Genomic DNA, 17,353 nt, shown 5'->3' with positions numbered 1-17,353 from the left:
GCAGATTGGTGCACCAACAGAAAAGATATATAATCGCAGGAAATTATCAATCATCTGCAATTTGCAAGCGACTGGCCATGTTGTTTCAGTAAATCGCAATAATGCGCATCGGCATAATGAAGGTATGACTAGTACCTTCAATTGCACGATCTCCTCGTGAAGCGCCTTCAGTTTTTATGATACTCTACGCATTGCCGCAGAGTTAGTTTAGTTGCCTGTCCGAGCCAAACTCAACTGGGGTCATGGCTTTTCCTACACGTTCTCCTAAGTGTGCCTACTAGTGCCATGTTTTTACGGAAGAAAAAGTGTCTGATAACATTACAGGCAAAATAATAGGTACTCTGATCTAGTTCCTATATTTATGAATTTCACATTTTCCTATCTATTCACTGGTGGATATCAAATTCACAGTTAAAAATTTCCAACTTCGATGTCACTCTGTGTTACTTTTTTGTGTATCGCAGATCGACCTGAAGGACTTGATTGCTCAACACAATTTTGAGTTTACATCTTAGACATTGGATCATGAAAAAGTGTCCTGCCGAACTACATACTCTTGTTTTCCTCCTAGTGTGATCCAGGTTCGATCTTGGAGGCTGGCCACTAATTTTTAACGAGGTCGCAGATTTTCAACACAAAGATTTGGTCACCTCAACCCAAAGATTTGGTTGTTTTGACACAGGGGAAAAGTAACACAAAAAAAACCAACCAATAGCTTGTGTTATTTCGTGTTTTACTTCCTGTATGAACACAAGATTTTGGTTATTCTTTCTTACTGTGTTGCCAACGATTTCTGATTGCCTGCGACACATATTTTCGATTTTTTCTAGGCTATATGTCCAGAAATTTTGATATTATTTTCAATTCCGCGATCAAATATATCGTATTTGCCCTTCCATTATACAGCAGACCAATCTTAAGATTAACCCATGACATTTACAAAAATATGGTATAACGCTGGAATGTCTTACATTTTATATCTTGGCGCTAAACAGAAATTAAAATGAGCCTAATTTCACTTGATTTGTACCTTTAAAAACGTAAGTTTATCCAAAATAGTGTTAAACCCTCGTTGTTCGATTCAGAAATCTTAAAAATCGCAGTTCAGTTAATCAGACGACTGTAAGAGTTGTCACACCGCCCATCTCGCAAATTACGAGTCTTCTCTTCTCTCTGATTTGAACATATTTATCGGTATAAACTCTCCTCAAAGTTACTTTATTTTCTCTTCCTTTTCATAAAATGTGTGAAATTCTTGGAAATGTCGATGCTTCAGTCTGCAGATTCATGCACAAGAACCTCGTTTCGTCTCAATGACGCCTGTAACAGAACTCGGGGAAAAAGGTCTCTTGGACCCAGAGTCCAGACTCTTAAAGAATTTGATTAGAGAAGATACTCATGATTAAATCGGAGTTTCGCTTGAATCGAGAGCCAAGCGCATCTTAATTTAAACGGATTTCCTTTTGATTTGAGCAAAAATCCGATTGAATCAAGAATATTTTTTCTTGTCAAATTGTTTAAGAGTCCGAACTTAGGATCCAAAAGACTTTTCCAGCGTACGTCAGCGGCCGATCCGTCGAAAGTGGGGCGAAACCCGAAAGAGCCACCCACGGTCGGCAACATGGTGGCAGGTAAACTGTTGGAAGTGCCGACTAATTTGATCGTTATCTGCAAAGAGGCTCGTTAGATATGGGTCAGAGGAGTAATTAGCGTTTAAATATTTTAGCAGGCGATTAAAACCGTTGCTTTTCGACGAATGTTGCCGTCGTGAGTCAACACGTCCCGGCGCAGCCCACTCTCATCCCGGGACCGGACCGATTCGGGATGACATTTTCCACGCGGCGATGCGCTGCGTCCGAGACCTTGCCGTCGTGTCGTGTCGTGTCGCCAGGGAAATTCACCTTCCGCCATTGCTCAAGAGTGCAATGTGGAAGATTTATGGGGCGAGCCTACTTATTCATCCTATTTTCCATTCCCACTCATCTGCTTTTCTTCCCGGTTAATTTGTAACCAAACTCATAAGTACGTTAAGGGCTTATGAACACCACACGAGATTTTTACTCAAAATAGCACGTTCGCGGGAAATGGACATATTGTTAATCTCATTCATACACAGGCTGCCCTAGACCTACTATGTTTCCAGGACTTTATGTCCACCTACCTTTCGTCCATTAAATAATGTCCACCGCTATATGTCCACTAAACGTTAAGTCCAGTCTTTATTAAGTCCACATGATTTAATGTCCAACCATGAATATGTCCAAAATTGTCCAAATTGTGGACATGTTATGTCCACATTTTTTTCTTCTCATTTAAATGACAGGAGCCATCTCAAAAATAAATGCATACTACTACTACCTTCATTCTTAAAAACATTTCATTCATGAATCAAGTCATGGAAGAGAACAGACTCTAAGAGCAGATAAAAACATATGTTCATGTGTACACTGTACGGATATGATAAGATGAAAACCAAAGCGAGAGCCTAGGAAACGCTCCAATGCCAAATTAAACATTTTTCAGTAACAGATGCAGTCAAAATTGAAAGTCCTCTTTAATTAGTTATTTCGTGCGCCTTCAATCTTGTAGGATACTGTGCAACGCCTCTGACGCGAAATAGTTGCTTAAAGCGTTGCGGCGCGGCAGGCAATCAGCGTGACACGCGCATAGGCGCCTACAAACCTAACGGGATACTTCACGCGTTGCGCAATGCGTGAAGTATCCCGTTAGGTTTGTAGGCGCCAGTGCGCGTTCTGCGCTGCTAACACGCCGCTCCGCTCTGTGTTAGGCTCTAATATTTAAACTCGCGGAGTCAGCGTTTTTCAACTCATGATTTTGAAATGTTTGCACTCTCTGCATTGATTATTCCCTTTTAAACTGATGAAAAAGAAATATGTACTTCTGGAAAATATAATGTGTTTTTTGTAAATATTATAGTTGTTCCGTGTCAAATTTAATGATTTCCAAAGCATTCAAATTTGTTCTTTTATGTTTTGGGCTTTTACTGTGCTGCAGCGTGGTGTAAAGCGCAACCAAACGCTCAAAATTGGACGTATTTGTCTCAAGGAGGTCGATGTACATGTACAAATAAGTTAAAATACATATATGACGCTTGAATTTGATTTTAGTGGACTTTACATTTGTAGACTTAACTTAGAGGACGTTTAAGTAATGGACTTAACAATAGTGTGGGCTTTAGAACTGTGGACGAAAAGTCTGTGGACGTAGAAAAAGTGGACATAAAGTCCGTGTACCCCTACCATACTAGGTTTTTTTTTTATCGCTCATATTAAATCCTGGACCGCGGGGATGGATGGGTAATCGATTCTAAGGTATCCGAATTTGAGGGTCTTGTTGCCTCCAGAGGCTTCTCTCTTGCAGTGGGGAGGGACATCACACTGGTTGAATTCATGAGTTATCGCTTGGTTATATGAGTAGTCGCTTCTGTTTCCAATCAAAGAAAACCTGGGGGAAACGAGACCCTCAAATTCGGATTCCTTGAAGTCGATCACTCACGGAAACATCTTCCCTGCTAAAAATTTTTCATGGAATTCCATGCTGGTTTTCCATGGAAAATTTCTCCACGTAAAATTGGGCACGGAAAATTTTTCCATGGAAAATTTCTCCACGGAAAGCACCACGGAAAATGTCACCATGGAAAATTTCTCCATGGAAAATTTCTCCACGGCAAATTCTCACCGTGGAAACCTGCCACAGCACTCACTGTGTCTCATGCAGGTTTCCACCATCAAGTTACCATGGTGTTGTTTCTTTAAGTCATCATAGAACTGTTCTACTCAATGTTGCTGGTTTTTTTAGTATTTAATTAGATGATTTACAAGTTTTCCTTGTAATCAAAATAAATGAAAATGATACACTCACCAACTTGAAGACACATAGTACCAACTATACTTGACAGAGATGTAATAATTCTTTTAACAATTGAGAAACTACCGCACTGTACCTTCGCGTCACATACTGCACGCTCAACGTTTCAAATAAGATTTCATTCAGTTGACAATGTGAAAACATATTCAAATTATTTCACAATAAGCACGGAAAACAGCACCAAAAATTATCACAACACTATCCAAATTAGAGGCCAAGAGAGTGAAATATGAACTGTAGATTTTGGTTTCTGTCTGGGAAGCTTAATTGCATCTTGATGGTTTAAAGGTTGCCACTAATTCCCTGCGAATGGCTGTTCGATAAGATCAAAGGAACTGCCAGATGATAGGAAACAAATGGCGATTGCTGCAGCTGAACAAGGCAGGTAAATGTCTCGGTGTGTTTTTATGAAAGCTCTGAAAAATGAATAATGTACAGCGCATCAAAACCATGAGTACAACCAATGATCAGCACTAAATTAAAACAATCTCAAGGTGAAGCCAACCAACATTTCTTGAGAAGTTAAAATAAGTTCTGAGGATAGCCAAATAATTTTTAGTAATAGGACAAAATACTTGTGAAAAAGCATTGGTAAAATTGTGTGTAAAAGCAATTATTGCATTGGTAGCCATAAAAATAGGAAGTAAATTATTGGACATCTGATAATTCACTGAAACATCGTTGATAAGGATGTGATGTTTTAGCCCTCTAGAGTTAAAAGTTTAAGGCCTCATCTGTAACTTCAGATATATCTCTCACACTACTTACATTTCTGAATAAAAATACCAAGTAATAGCTAAGGCTCAATTCAGACGTCACTTTTCCTTCACTCATGTCAAATGAAAAGTTGGATCGTGTAATACAACACGAGAACACAACGATCATTTGAGAGGTTGAACAAAAATTTGAAAGTCAGGTCACACCAAGGTTTCCGTTCAACTTCTCAAACAAATGTCAGAGCTCACGCATCATACGTTGAGACAATCGTCAAAAGTATTGTTTAAGTCACCATTCACCAGTGGTGCCACCTGACTACATGAATTTACCTGTTGAGTGGTGCGAATTCAGAGCTAATCGGAGAGAAACATTTGTTTCAACATGCGATGAGCGAGCTCTATGTTCTCATGTCTGTATCAAACGATCCAACTTTTCACTCGGTATAAGTGGAGGAAAGCTAGACTGTCTGAGGTGGGCTTTAGTTTCCATCACACAGCAAAAAAATCTAGAAGGGCCTGTATTTAAGGTTTCTTTTTCAGTCCTAAGTAGTTCTCACCTGTGAATTTTATTCACAGTCTATATGGGTTTCGGCAAACGATAGGAAATGGCGATCTCATATGATCTGACAGATATCTGATATTATCCCTGAGGAGGACAATGACATGAGCTGATGAGCAGCTAGGAATGGAATGCAGTTAGAATGTTGACCGTGTGCTGAAAACACGATAAGGGAGACTGTAACCAATAATCGATCACGGTTCATGTTTGGGGTGCAGACTCGGAGGAGTGACCAAGGAGAAGATAGAGAAAATGATGAGCACATACGAATCTACTATTCAACAAAGAATGTTAGAATAGTTTATCAAAATACAGAAATAACTGTAATGCTATGATTCTATGGAGAGGTTACAGATCAGTGGCTGATAGTTCACTATTGGTGCCTATCCCTACATTCAGTAATAGGAATTGCTAATCATTGTTATTCATGACTTACCTAGATTCAGTTCAAGGCCCTTGCATTCAACTCGGATTTGGCGTGATGTAGCGAAAGCAGGAAGTCAAGAAATATATAAATTTCTGAGAATTACTGTATGGTTTGCGAGAGCTTCATTGAGCCTGACGATTCACGCCTCGTTGATAACCTAACCTCAAAATACCGACAGGGCAGGGCGGGGCGGCACATCTCCTGACTTGCCGAATTGAATTGAGGATTTTTTATTTAAATCTGCATGATCTAGAAAAACTCATTCGCTCATTTATTACTGAAATGCGTAACGCCGATAATGTTTCATACTTCACACGCTTTAACATTTGCGTTCTATTCTTGCTTTTATTTTTATTTTTATACAATTTCAACATGAAACTCATGAAACAGGGCAGGCCGGCAGGATTGCAACGCAGGTTTTGTTTTGGAGTCGGAACTAATCACTTTGTAAACACAAGATGAGTTGTTGGTTATCACTGCCAGTAATGCAAATTTTAATTTTTTTATGTGATTTAATTAGTATCAGCTCGAATTCGAGTCTTCTTCGTTACGAAAGTAATGTTACCTCGAAGTTGGTGAATTTTGATTAACCTGAAAGTAAGCCAGCAGTGTATCGCGATGGACTCTTGGTAATCGATCTTCAAATTTTTATTTTGACCATGCGTAGAAATAGAATGAAAAAATTCTGATAGATACAACTCAATTCTCATTGGTTTTGCTATTACCGCTATTCGGTTCTTTCTACAATTCAATGTTGGTTTCACACAGGAGATTTGGAAGTATGACGGTTGAGCCTCAGTAAAGGCGATCCTATTGAATAGTTAGTGTCTAAACTAATCTTTCAAAACACAGACGTTTGGTCTCTAATTGACAGACTTTAAAGCTGTACCTACAGGTTCGAAGAAGCTGCGTGTTTTCTGTTTTTTGACAAACTATTGCGGTTATTTCAGTTGTCTTAAACAGAGTATAAGCAGCAAATTATTATTACATCTCTGTCAACCATAGCAAATCTCTGAGTTCATCATATTTTAAATGAAAACATTCTCCGTACAGAAAGTAGTTGCTACCTACTGGTACAATTATTAAATTATCGTTAAATAGTGGGCATTGTCTTGGGAATGCCATGGTTGTAGAAATTTCAGTGCACTAATGAAGACTTATTCTGTGATAACTGATTTCTGTGAAACATGATTGGCAACCCTGCCTTGGTTTGTCAACAACTGTCTTTCTTTCTGCCGTCTTTTAAAACTGTCTTTTTTATAATTTTTGTTCAAATTATTACCCCTGTGTGTGTCTAAATCATCTAATTTAGCACATCAAATGGCAGACTAAACGGTCATCGTGACAGTGGCCCATGATAACTTTTTTGTTGAGTAAGTTCTCATAGAGGGTAGTGACATAACCTCTAAACTCATTGTACCATTACACCGTCCTAGAAACTGCATTCTTCACTACTAAATTTTTGAAATCTTTACGATGGATAAATCTGCTCTACAAAGCAAAAACAAACGGGAAAATGCTCCTGCTGACTGTGGACTATGCTCGCAAAATGTTAAAAATAATGAGTATGCCCTCCAATGTGATGAGTGCAACCTGTGGCATCATGCTAAGTGTCTTCGCATCAGCCTTGAAAAGTTCAACCGACTGGCAAAGATGGAGAAATGGTTTTGCTCTGACTGCACATATGGAATCGTCCTGAACAGATTAACCTCAGTAGAATCCAAATATACAAGCCTTGCTACCCTGGTGAAGGACATGGAGGATGTCAAGAGGGAAAATGCAGAACTGCGGAACAAAGTGGATCAGCTATGTAAACAAATTGATAATATTAAGTTAGTTAATGATCGCAGAGATCAGTACAACCTCAAAAATAATATAATTATTGCAAATATCCCAGAAAGTAAAGATGAGAATCTATTAAATATTGTTGGTAATATAGCGAAAGTTCTAGGAGTTAAAGCTGAGGGTATTTTAGCAAGCCATCGCCTTAAAGGGCAAACAGTCAATGGACCAAATGTGGCTCCAAGGGAAATAATAGTCAAGTTACTTAGGCATGATGTTAAAGAAAAGCTCATGGAATCTTTTAAGAAGAAGCGCAATGGCAAACTGCTATGGTCAGAAATTCTAGGTACAACAAACAAGAGAGGGCATGAGAAGAAGGAAAAAAAGAGTAAGGATGTTAACATTTACTTAAAAGACCATCTAACGCCATTCCGTAGCTTTCTACTTCGAAAGGCAAAGAGGTATTTGAAAGAAAAAAAGCTTGCTTTCGCCTGGGTCAAGCGAGGATCCATCTATGCTAGAAAAGAGGAGAAGTCTGCTGCTAAACACATACTCACTGAATCAGATCTTGATATCCTGGTGAAGACTGAAAATGCTGAAATTCAGAACCCTGAGGGTAATGAAGACCAAAGCCCTGCAAAGGATCAGGTTGACTAACCCTGTTTCCTCTATTTTCCTTCTTTTACTTTCCATACCTCATCTTAGCTTATCTTGAAAGAACTTTATTTTTTCTCTTAATTTAGCCTACAGCATAATGGGCCTCTGTTATTGTATTAATTAAATATGATGAAAATTGAATCATATAGTTAGACTCTTTTCACTTGTATTTATCTAGCAATGTCACATACTATTGATGCCAAGGAAATCAAGTTAGTTTGTGTGAATGTTAGGTCACTGAAGGGTAACTTCAAAAGCTTTGAAGCCTTTTTAAAGAGTAGACGATCAATCTATGACATTATTATCTGTACAGAAACATGGTATAATGCGGAAAAAATGCACCTGGTTTCTCTTGAAGGATATGTTAGTCTCCATGCCAGCGCTGGACTGAATAAGTCTGATGGCGTCTCCATGTATATCAAAAAAGGTATTACATTTGAAGAAATACCTGTTATTACTACTGTTTTCTCCAGTTTACAAATTAAGCTCAAAGCCAAAAATACTGAAATAAGGGTTATGGGGATTTATCGATCTCCCTCCAGACCAACTGGTATTGACTTTTTCCAAGAACTTGGAAATAGCCTAGTCAAGGGTCAAAATGAAATGCTAGTTGTTACGGGCGACTTCAACATCAATCTACTTGCTACAGAAGCCCCTACGATTGAATTACTAGATCTTTTGTCAGGAAAAGGTTTTATTAGTCTGATAAATGAACCCACTAGACCAAACCTCAAAGGTGAGGACACTTGTCTAGACCATATTTACATATCAAAACTATCTAAGGATATTTTAGTCAAGGGCGAAGTGATCAAAAGTAAGGTCGCAGACCATTACCCTGTCCAGCTCTCTATTGGGACAAAAATCAAGTGCACAGCTCCAGGGGTAGATACAAACATTACAGTAATTAATTACCAAGAAGTAGCTAAAAATCTTAGTGGCAAAAACTGGGATAGTTTGTATAAAATTACTGATACAAATGTAGCAATAGAAAACCTCTATAAGTGTCTTGATGAGACTATTAGACTAAATTCATGTATAAGGAAAAAACCAGCTTGTAGAGATAAAATACTGAAGCCTTGGATCACCATAGGTATCGTTCGTAGCATCCAAAGACGTGACAAAATTTTCAAACTTTGGTCAAGCGATAAGAGTAATGAGGAGCTGAGGTACAAATATCTTCTCTATCGTAATGCTATCGTCAAGTTGATCAGAAACAGTAAAAGCAATTATTACCAAAAAGAAATACGGAAAGCTAAAAATGATCCAAGGAAGTATTGGTGTATTATTAACAAATTGAGTGGACGGGAAAAAAGTAGGGATTGCCGAATAGATGTTCCACCCGATGAATTAAATGATTACTTTAGTACAATAGGTGAGAGATTGAGCGATGAGGTCACCAAAGAATATAAAAAATCTAGTCACAAAATTGCACATCAGACTCATAGAGCTCCAAAAATTTCTTTTGAAAACTCCATGTTTATGTATGCCACTAATGAGGATGAAATTAGGGCAATAATTGCCAAACTAAAATCGAACACCAGTTGTGGCTCAGATACAGTATCAGTTACATTACTCAAAACCTGCTCTTTCCAACTGTCAAAACCTCTCACCTATCTATCTAATCTTATGATACAAACTGGAGTATTTCCAGATAAGCTAAAAATTGCTGAGGTAATTCCTATTTACAAAGGTAAAGGAAGTCAAAATGATCCTTCTGGATATAGACCTATATCGTTGTTGTCAAATATAGCCAAAATAATGGAAAATGTTATTAAAATACGGCTAATGGGGTACTTAGGTAAGCAAAAAATTATTCCCAAAAATCAATTCGGTTTCATTCCTAAGAAAAATACCAGTCATGCAGTGGCTCATTTCACGAATAAAGTACTAGATTGCTGGGAAAAACACAAAAAATGTGCTGGCATCTTTTTAGATGTCCAGAAGGCTTTTGACTCTGTGAATCATGCTAAGCTTATAAATAAAATGGAAATGTTTGGAATCAGAGGCCTTGCCTTACAGTTATTTAAGAGTTATTTAAGTAATAGAATGCAGCGGGTCAGAAGCACAAAAATGAGCGGCTTTAGGAAAGTCCTAGCAGGAGTACCTCAAGGTTCCGTCCTGGGTCCCATTCTGTTCATTTTGTACATTGCCGATTTATGTGATCTTTCTTCTCTTGAACGCTACATCTCCTGCTTTGCAGACGATACTGCGATTCTAATCTATGCTGAGAATTGGCAGGAACTAAAGAACAATATTGAAGACTTTTTAAATAATATAATTATCCCCTGGTTTGGGAAAAATGGATTATCTTTAAATGCCAACAAAACTCTTATTGTACCCTTCTCTCTTAAAATAACGAAGGAAATTATTGAAACTTTATCAAAGATAAAACTACACACGCATAGCTGTAAGGCAAACGCTTGTTCCTGCCCCAAAATTAATCTCGCATTGGAAGCCAAGTATCTTGGCATTTTACTAGATTCCTCTCTTTCCTGGAGAGGACATGTTAATATGGTAGTTAGAGAGTTGCGTAAGATTACTTATTCCATAACAGAACTAAAAAATTACCTTAAAATTGATAACCTTCGTCTGGTGTACATTTCTCTTTTTCAATCTGTTCTCTCATATGGACTGAGTGTTTTTGGTGGTGCAGGCTCTACCATTCTGACACCATTGGTTAGAGCTCAGAGGAGAATTATTAAATCCATCCTTAATTTACCCCAGCTTTACCCGTCAAGCGAAATAAATGAGCTCCTAAATGTCCCCACACTCAATCAGCTTTATAAATATGAGCTTCTAAAAATTTTACCAACTTTCATAGACCAACTACTCCACATTTTTTCCCAAAACAATTACCAGACAAGGGCAGCAAAAGTCTCTAAATATACTGTCAAGAAACCTTTTTTTTCACTAGAAGCCTCCAAGCGGGGAGTTTTTGTTAATATATTAGATTTATTTAATGAGTTACCAGAAGAGTATAGATTTTTCTTTTTAAGTGGGGGTTCGATGGGAGACCTCAGCCCCCACTGTCTCACTAATTTGAAAGATTTTGTTTTTAATTTAGGGCTTCTTTAATATCGTAGTTAAATTGTTACTGTAAAATGTTGTTTTTGTACCAAATACGCTAAGGTACCATATGTTTTCCCGCATAGTTTCACCATAGTGACCTATACTTCACCTGTGTATTTTTTCTTTTCTTTATTTTCCCTCTCTCTCTTTCTCTTTTATTTCTTTTGCATCTAGCAGATTCAATCTTATCTTTGTTTTTCTTCCATTATTGTATTAGTACTTTATAGACTGTTTAGTTTACCCACCAGGCAGGGCTACCTTTTGTTAAATATGTTGTCAGTTCCTTTGGTTTATATTTTTCGTATGCAGCCCTCCACACAAGCAGCATTGCTTACTGGAGGGTCTTGCCAGCTTAAGTGTGATTATTTTTGTAATTTTCTTTTTGTAAAAATAAATAAATAAATAAATAAATAAATGATGACATGAAACATTTTAGTGGCCCTCACTTGTGAACTTCGGTGAGTAATTCAACTTAATTCTATGATCCATAACGAAACAGCAAATAGTTGCTGATTGTCAATGATCAAAGGCTTACAGATTACCATGTTTATTCTTGTGGTGGTCTCTAGTGTTTCGCGGTGTTCCAATGCATGTTCTCTGCTATTCCGTTACGCTCCCTTGAAATTCCATGTAGCCACCACGGAATCTCCTGCTGCCACCATGGAATCCCATGCAGTCTCCACGGAAACCCAAAGAGTCACCATGGAGTTCCGTGCCTCCTCCATGGAGTCTTCATGGAGTCTCCATGGAGTTCCGTGTCTTCACCATGGGATTCCATGAGAAACAGCACGGAATACCATGGAATTCCATGAAAAATTTTTAGCAGGGATTTTTTGCAAGCCTCCGCGTCAATTCAGCCAACTTCCATTTTTCGAAGGGGGGCTGTGTCCCCCACCTTTAAGGATGAGTATTTTGAACACTGATGAGCCGTTTTTGGATTTAATGATGTCAATTCAAGTCGAAATTGTCCGTCCTTTCTGATTACGATGGGGTTCCGAATTTTGATGGGTATCAGGACTTTTGAAGTAAGGACCCCCCTTTTACCTCCCAAGTGTGACGGTAATTTTTCCCGTCACTTAAGTTCGAATAAGTATTTAATCATATGTAAAAATTTCGATGGCTACAACGCAAAGACATTGAATAGAACGGTAGCAGGTGATTGCGACGGTAGCGCACTCTGTAGGGACGGTGAAGTAGCGGAATACCGTAGTACACCGGTCGGCCGCCGCGCGCCACTCGAGCGCTCGCGGAGCGATCCGGACCCGACTACACAGCTGTTTAACGGGTGCACGACGTCTCGGTTGTTCAGACTCCTGGAAAAAGTCGGGTTTTTTATTATTTTTGGTTTATTAATTAATTGGTTTCAGCAAATTTACTCAAGAAAATCGCAAAGCTAATTTAGGCAAATCATTTGATGTAAGAATGAATTTATTTGATTGTATATTTAACCCTTTTGAAGTCGAATGAAGTTGATCAATGCACACGGAAGGTAGATGAAATGAATTTGATGGGGTCCCGACCGGTACCTCGCTGCGCTTGTCCGATTTTTCGGATCCCTTCATTTGAGTAGCTGTGCACGTGGTGAGTAGCACGCTTGCAAATGAGGGCCTGTCTTCTCATCGCAATTATTCTCTTGTGTGACGCACCCATTTCTGGGTAGCTCCTATGGTGAATGAGTGCATGAGCATGGATTATTTACTTAGTAATCTCTTGTTGAAATTTATTTAAACGAATTTTATTCTTGATTCGGAAGCACATCTAATTTAATTATATTTAATTCAATTTAATCATGAAAAATAAATCTCTCATAATTGATCAATTTCCAAGTGTGCACGTGTTGAGTAGCACCTGGGATTTTGGTTGTTATTGGAATTTATTTTGGAAAATATTTATTTCGTATCCTAAATCTACCATTCAAGATTGAGTGCACGTGGTGAGTAGCACCGGTTGTTTGGGAGATTTAAGGTAAAATAAATAATTGAAGAGTAATTCATTCGAAAGTTCGAACCCTTTTTGTCCCCTTTCCGTTCCTTTCAAAGTACCTATTTTAAAAGGTCAATCCGATCAACAACATTCACCTTCAATCGTCCTAATTTTGATCTCGTATTTAGTTTATTTTTTTTTGTTTTGAGAATTTTTAAGTTTGTAATTGTGTTCAAAAGTAGTTTCTTTTCTTGTCAATAAAAATTGACTCTAGTACGTTCAAATTTGCTCTCATTATTCCTTCCTGCCAATCCTGTCCTCACCTCAGGAAAATCAAATTTTTGATTACGCACTTTGAGTGTGTTGGCGCCCGAACCCAGGCGTCCCGACGAGCATCTGACACCCAAAATTTGTGGCTTGGTTTGCTGAAGCTCGATCCTTTCCGGAAGGCTTGCTTTCTGACGATCAGGATCGTACGAGTTCTCGCTTTTCCTCGCCACAAATAAGTGGCGCCCGAACTGGGAAATTTGTCTCGAAAATTTTCCAAAAATTTCCTGTCCTTCAAGAAAATAAAAGTCATGACACACAGTCAAGACAAATTCCAAAAATTTCGAAACAAGTCGAAAAAAAAGTCAACCAAGTTGAAAAAAAGTCCCAGTTCGGGCCGACACTTATTTGTGGCGAGGAAAAGCGAGAACTCGTACGATCCTGATCGTCAGAAAGCAAGCCTTCCGGAAAGGATCGAGCTTCAGCAAACCAAGCCACAAATTTTGGGTGTCAGATGCTCGTCGGGACACCGGTCGGGCGCCACTTATTTGTGGCGAGGAAAAGCGAGAGCTCGTACGATCCTGATCGTCAGAAAGCAAGCCTTCCGGAAAGGATCGAGCTTCAGCAAATCAAGCCACAAATTTTGGGTGCCAGATGCTCGTCGGGACGCCTGGGTTCGGGCGCCAACACACTCGAAGTGCGTAATCAAAAATTGATTTTCCTGAGGTGAGGACAGGATTGGCAGGAAGGAATAATGAGAGCAAATTTGAACGTACTAGAGTCAATTTTTATTGACAAGAAAAGAAACTACTTTTGAACACAATTACAAACTTAAAAAATTCTCAAAACAAAAAAAATAAAACTAAATACGAGATCAAAATTAGGACGATTGAAGGTGAATGTTGTTGATCGGATTGACCTTTTAAAATAGGTACTTTGAAAGGAACGGAAAGGGGACAAAAAGGGTTCGAACTTTCGAATGAATTACTCTTCAATTATTTATTTTACCTTAAATCTCCCAAACAACCGGTGCTACTCACCACGTGCACTCAATCTTGAATGGTAGATTTAGGATACGAAATAAATATTTTCCAAAATAAATTCCAATAACAACCAAAATCCCAGGTGCTACTCAACACGTGCACACTTGGAAATTGATCAATTATGAGAGATTTATTTTTCATGATTAAATTAAATTAAATATAATTAAATTAGATGTGCTTCCGAATAAGAATAAAATTCGTTTAAATAAATTTCAACAAGAGATTACTAAGTAAATAATCCATGCTCATGCACTCATTCACCATAGGAGCTACCCAGAAATGGGTGCGTCACACAAGAGAATAATTGCGATGAGAAGACAAGCCCTCATTTGCAAGCGTGCTACTCACCACGTGCACAGCTACTCAAATGAAGGGATCCGAAAAATCGGACAAGCGCAGCGAGGTACCGGTCGGGACCCCATCAAATTCATTTCATCTACCTTCCGTGTGCATCGACCAACTTCATTCGACTTCAAAAGGGTTAAATATACAATCAAATAAATTCATTCTTACATCAAATGATTTGCCTAAATTAGCTTTGCGATTTTCTTGAGTAAATTTGCTGAAACCAATTAATTAATAAACCAAAAATAATAAAAAAACCGACTTTTTCCAGGAGTCTGAACAACCGAGACGTCGTGCACCCGTTAAACAGCTGTGTAGTCGGGTCCGGATCGCTCCGCGAGAGCGCTCGAGTGGCGCGCGGCGGCCGACCGGTGTACTACGGTATTCCGCTACTTCACCGTCCCTACAGAGTGCGCTACCGTCGCAATCACCTGCTACCGTTCTATTCAATGTCTTTGCGTTGTAGCCATCGAAATTTTTACATATGATTAAATACTTATTCGAACTTAAGTGACGGGAAAAATTACCGTCACACCAAGGAGAGCCCGGGAGGGGGAGGGGGGCTCGAGACCATGAAACCAGGATTCCTTCGGGTCGATTCCTTATTCGTTCCTGCGGTCTTGGGCTTAATCCGACTGAAAATATGCGAGAAAAAAGACCGGTAGGGTAAGTTTGGGCGAGGGCCACCCTATATAGAGTACCTTTTCGGACTGAGTGTGGCCACTAAAGGTGCCACTCGCGATTGGCTCAGCCATCTGAGGCCTTTCATGGAGCTCTTAGGATCCAAGAAATTGCAGACGTCACACGCAGACCATTCTCAAGTGGAGATAATATGGTTTTATTTGCCTACATCACCATAAAATGTATTCAAATCTCGAAGGTAGCCGCAATTATTCAGTTTCGAATCCAATATTGTGCATTACATTTGGAAACGTTTTTTAGCCTCTATTATGGCAAAACTGATAACAGGTGGAGTAGGTGATAAACGTCAAAGGTTGACAACAACCCCATCTCACCCGCTCCCACCTAGAGTCGCCGCAATTTTTTTGAATTCTGAGAGCTCCATGTACCCAGTGTACATACTCTCCCGATGAAGGTACTCGAACTCTTTATAGTAGGATGCTGCATTTTGCATACACCCCCCCACCTCCTACCTCCAAGTAGTTCAACGACGAGGATTCCGACGCGGCAACATCGCCGTTGACGTAGACGGTTTTCAGGTCGGCATGGCGTCAGCTCGGGTGATTGGCAGTCGTTCGCTATTAGGCCAATCTTTCAGCAACTAATCACCGGTGACGGCGACACTGTAAAGATGGGCTTTGTGCGCCGAGCATCCTGCGTGCCGCATGCCGACCTGTGACAGGGCCCAAGTGACAGAGAAGCCCCGAGCAGGAGCCCAATGAGAGCCACGTATGTAACTCCCGTTCAATTCGATGGAGACCGAATCGATAATTTTCGATCGATCGATCAAAGTTTCAAATGCCTGCTAGAACTTCGGAAAGCATCGATCGGGCCCCAGCTCCGATCGAGATTCATAAGTACATCTTCTCTGCCGTGCTAAAGAAGAACACCGTATGAACATTTGGGAGTTGCCAAATTTCCTTCTATAAAATGTTTATTTTTTTAGGAAAGTCATGAATATTTTTCGTTGAAATTTTCAGGAACTTTAGGTGAAATTGCGAACAAAATTATCGGACAGTTGGAAGGAAAATCTTTATGATTTTACCAGGAAATTTGTGTTTGATTAAAGGAAATTTGGCAACGCCTAAAGGTTCATATGTCGTTTTTCCTTAGCACAGCAGAATCTGCCGAGCGGAGAGTTGAGAACTCGTCGTTTCTCAGGCGAAAGGAACGTAACTCAATTTCAAGGTTGCAAAATTATCTCAAACAATTCAATTTTTTACAAGAATGTACCTGTGCAATTTTTGTCGAAAAATGTTCTGATTTTTGCATAAGATTAGAGGAAAAATCAGTGAAATTTTCACTTAGAGGTGGCGAAAATGGAGATGTTGCATGTGTGAGGAATTTGCGATTTGACTGTTGATTCTTATGTAAAAGTTCGCGAGAAACACGATGGTGACACTGGTTTTCTCTGAAATCAACTCCCAAGCCCAAAAAAAGCTCTCAAGTTGAGGCCAAAATGGAGGGGATATCCCACGCTATCCTGAGAGTCCACCTCTACATCAAAACAAACTCTCTCCATGCAAAGATAGGGAGCAAATACATTGACACAACTGCCACTTTATCTGGGGACTCCAAAACTGAAAACACGGCAACCCTGTTAATGTACTTGCTCCCTATCTTTGCATGGAGAGTTTGTCTTGATGTAGACGTGGACTCTCAGGATAGCGTGGGTCCCCTCTATTTTGTCCTCAACTTGAGAGCTTTTTTTGAGCTTGGGAGTTGATTTCAGAGAAAACCAGTGCCACCATCGTGTTTCTCGCGAACTTTTACATAAGAATCAACAGTCAAATCGCAAATTCCTCACACATGCAACATCTCCATTCTCTTCGTAAAAATGAGTTTCGCTCGGGGAAATTCGGCAACATTGAAACGTAGTTACGTTCTATCGTGAGGGAATCGAAGAAGAATCGAATCGACTCGCTCGAGTGTGCATGGCGGCCTCTTTACGCTAATCGCGGCCGTTGATCGAGATGCGAACCGAGGCAGATAATAC

General features: G+C 39.4%; 2 protein-coding genes across 2 annotated transcripts; both read left to right on the top strand.

The window, feature by feature from the left end:
- Window positions 1–6,779: 6,779 nt before the first annotated feature.
- Window positions 6,780–8,170, top strand: LOC140224535 (uncharacterized). The gene has a single exon (XM_072300087.1). It carries the CDS (start codon window positions 7,067–7,069, stop codon window positions 8,027–8,029), a length of 963 nt encoding a protein of 320 aa, XP_072156188.1. The 5' UTR covers window positions 6,780–7,066; the 3' UTR covers window positions 8,030–8,170.
- Window positions 8,171–8,209: 39 nt separating this feature from the next.
- LOC140224483 (uncharacterized) lies at window positions 8,210–11,921 on the top strand. Its single transcript, XM_072299647.1, has 2 exons — window positions 8,210–9,700; window positions 11,733–11,921. The coding sequence occupies exons 1-2, from the start codon at window positions 8,210–8,212 to the stop codon at window positions 11,919–11,921; spliced, it is 1,680 nt and encodes a 559-aa protein (XP_072155748.1).
- The last annotated feature ends 5,432 nt before the right edge of the window (window positions 11,922–17,353 follow it).

The sequence above is a fragment of the Bemisia tabaci genome, chromosome 4, assembly GCF_918797505.1.
Source record: "Bemisia tabaci chromosome 4, PGI_BMITA_v3".
In the NCBI taxonomy this organism is placed as follows: Eukaryota; Metazoa; Arthropoda; class Insecta; order Hemiptera; family Aleyrodidae; genus Bemisia; species Bemisia tabaci.
This window is presented reverse-complemented; position numbering and strand designations above follow the sequence as displayed.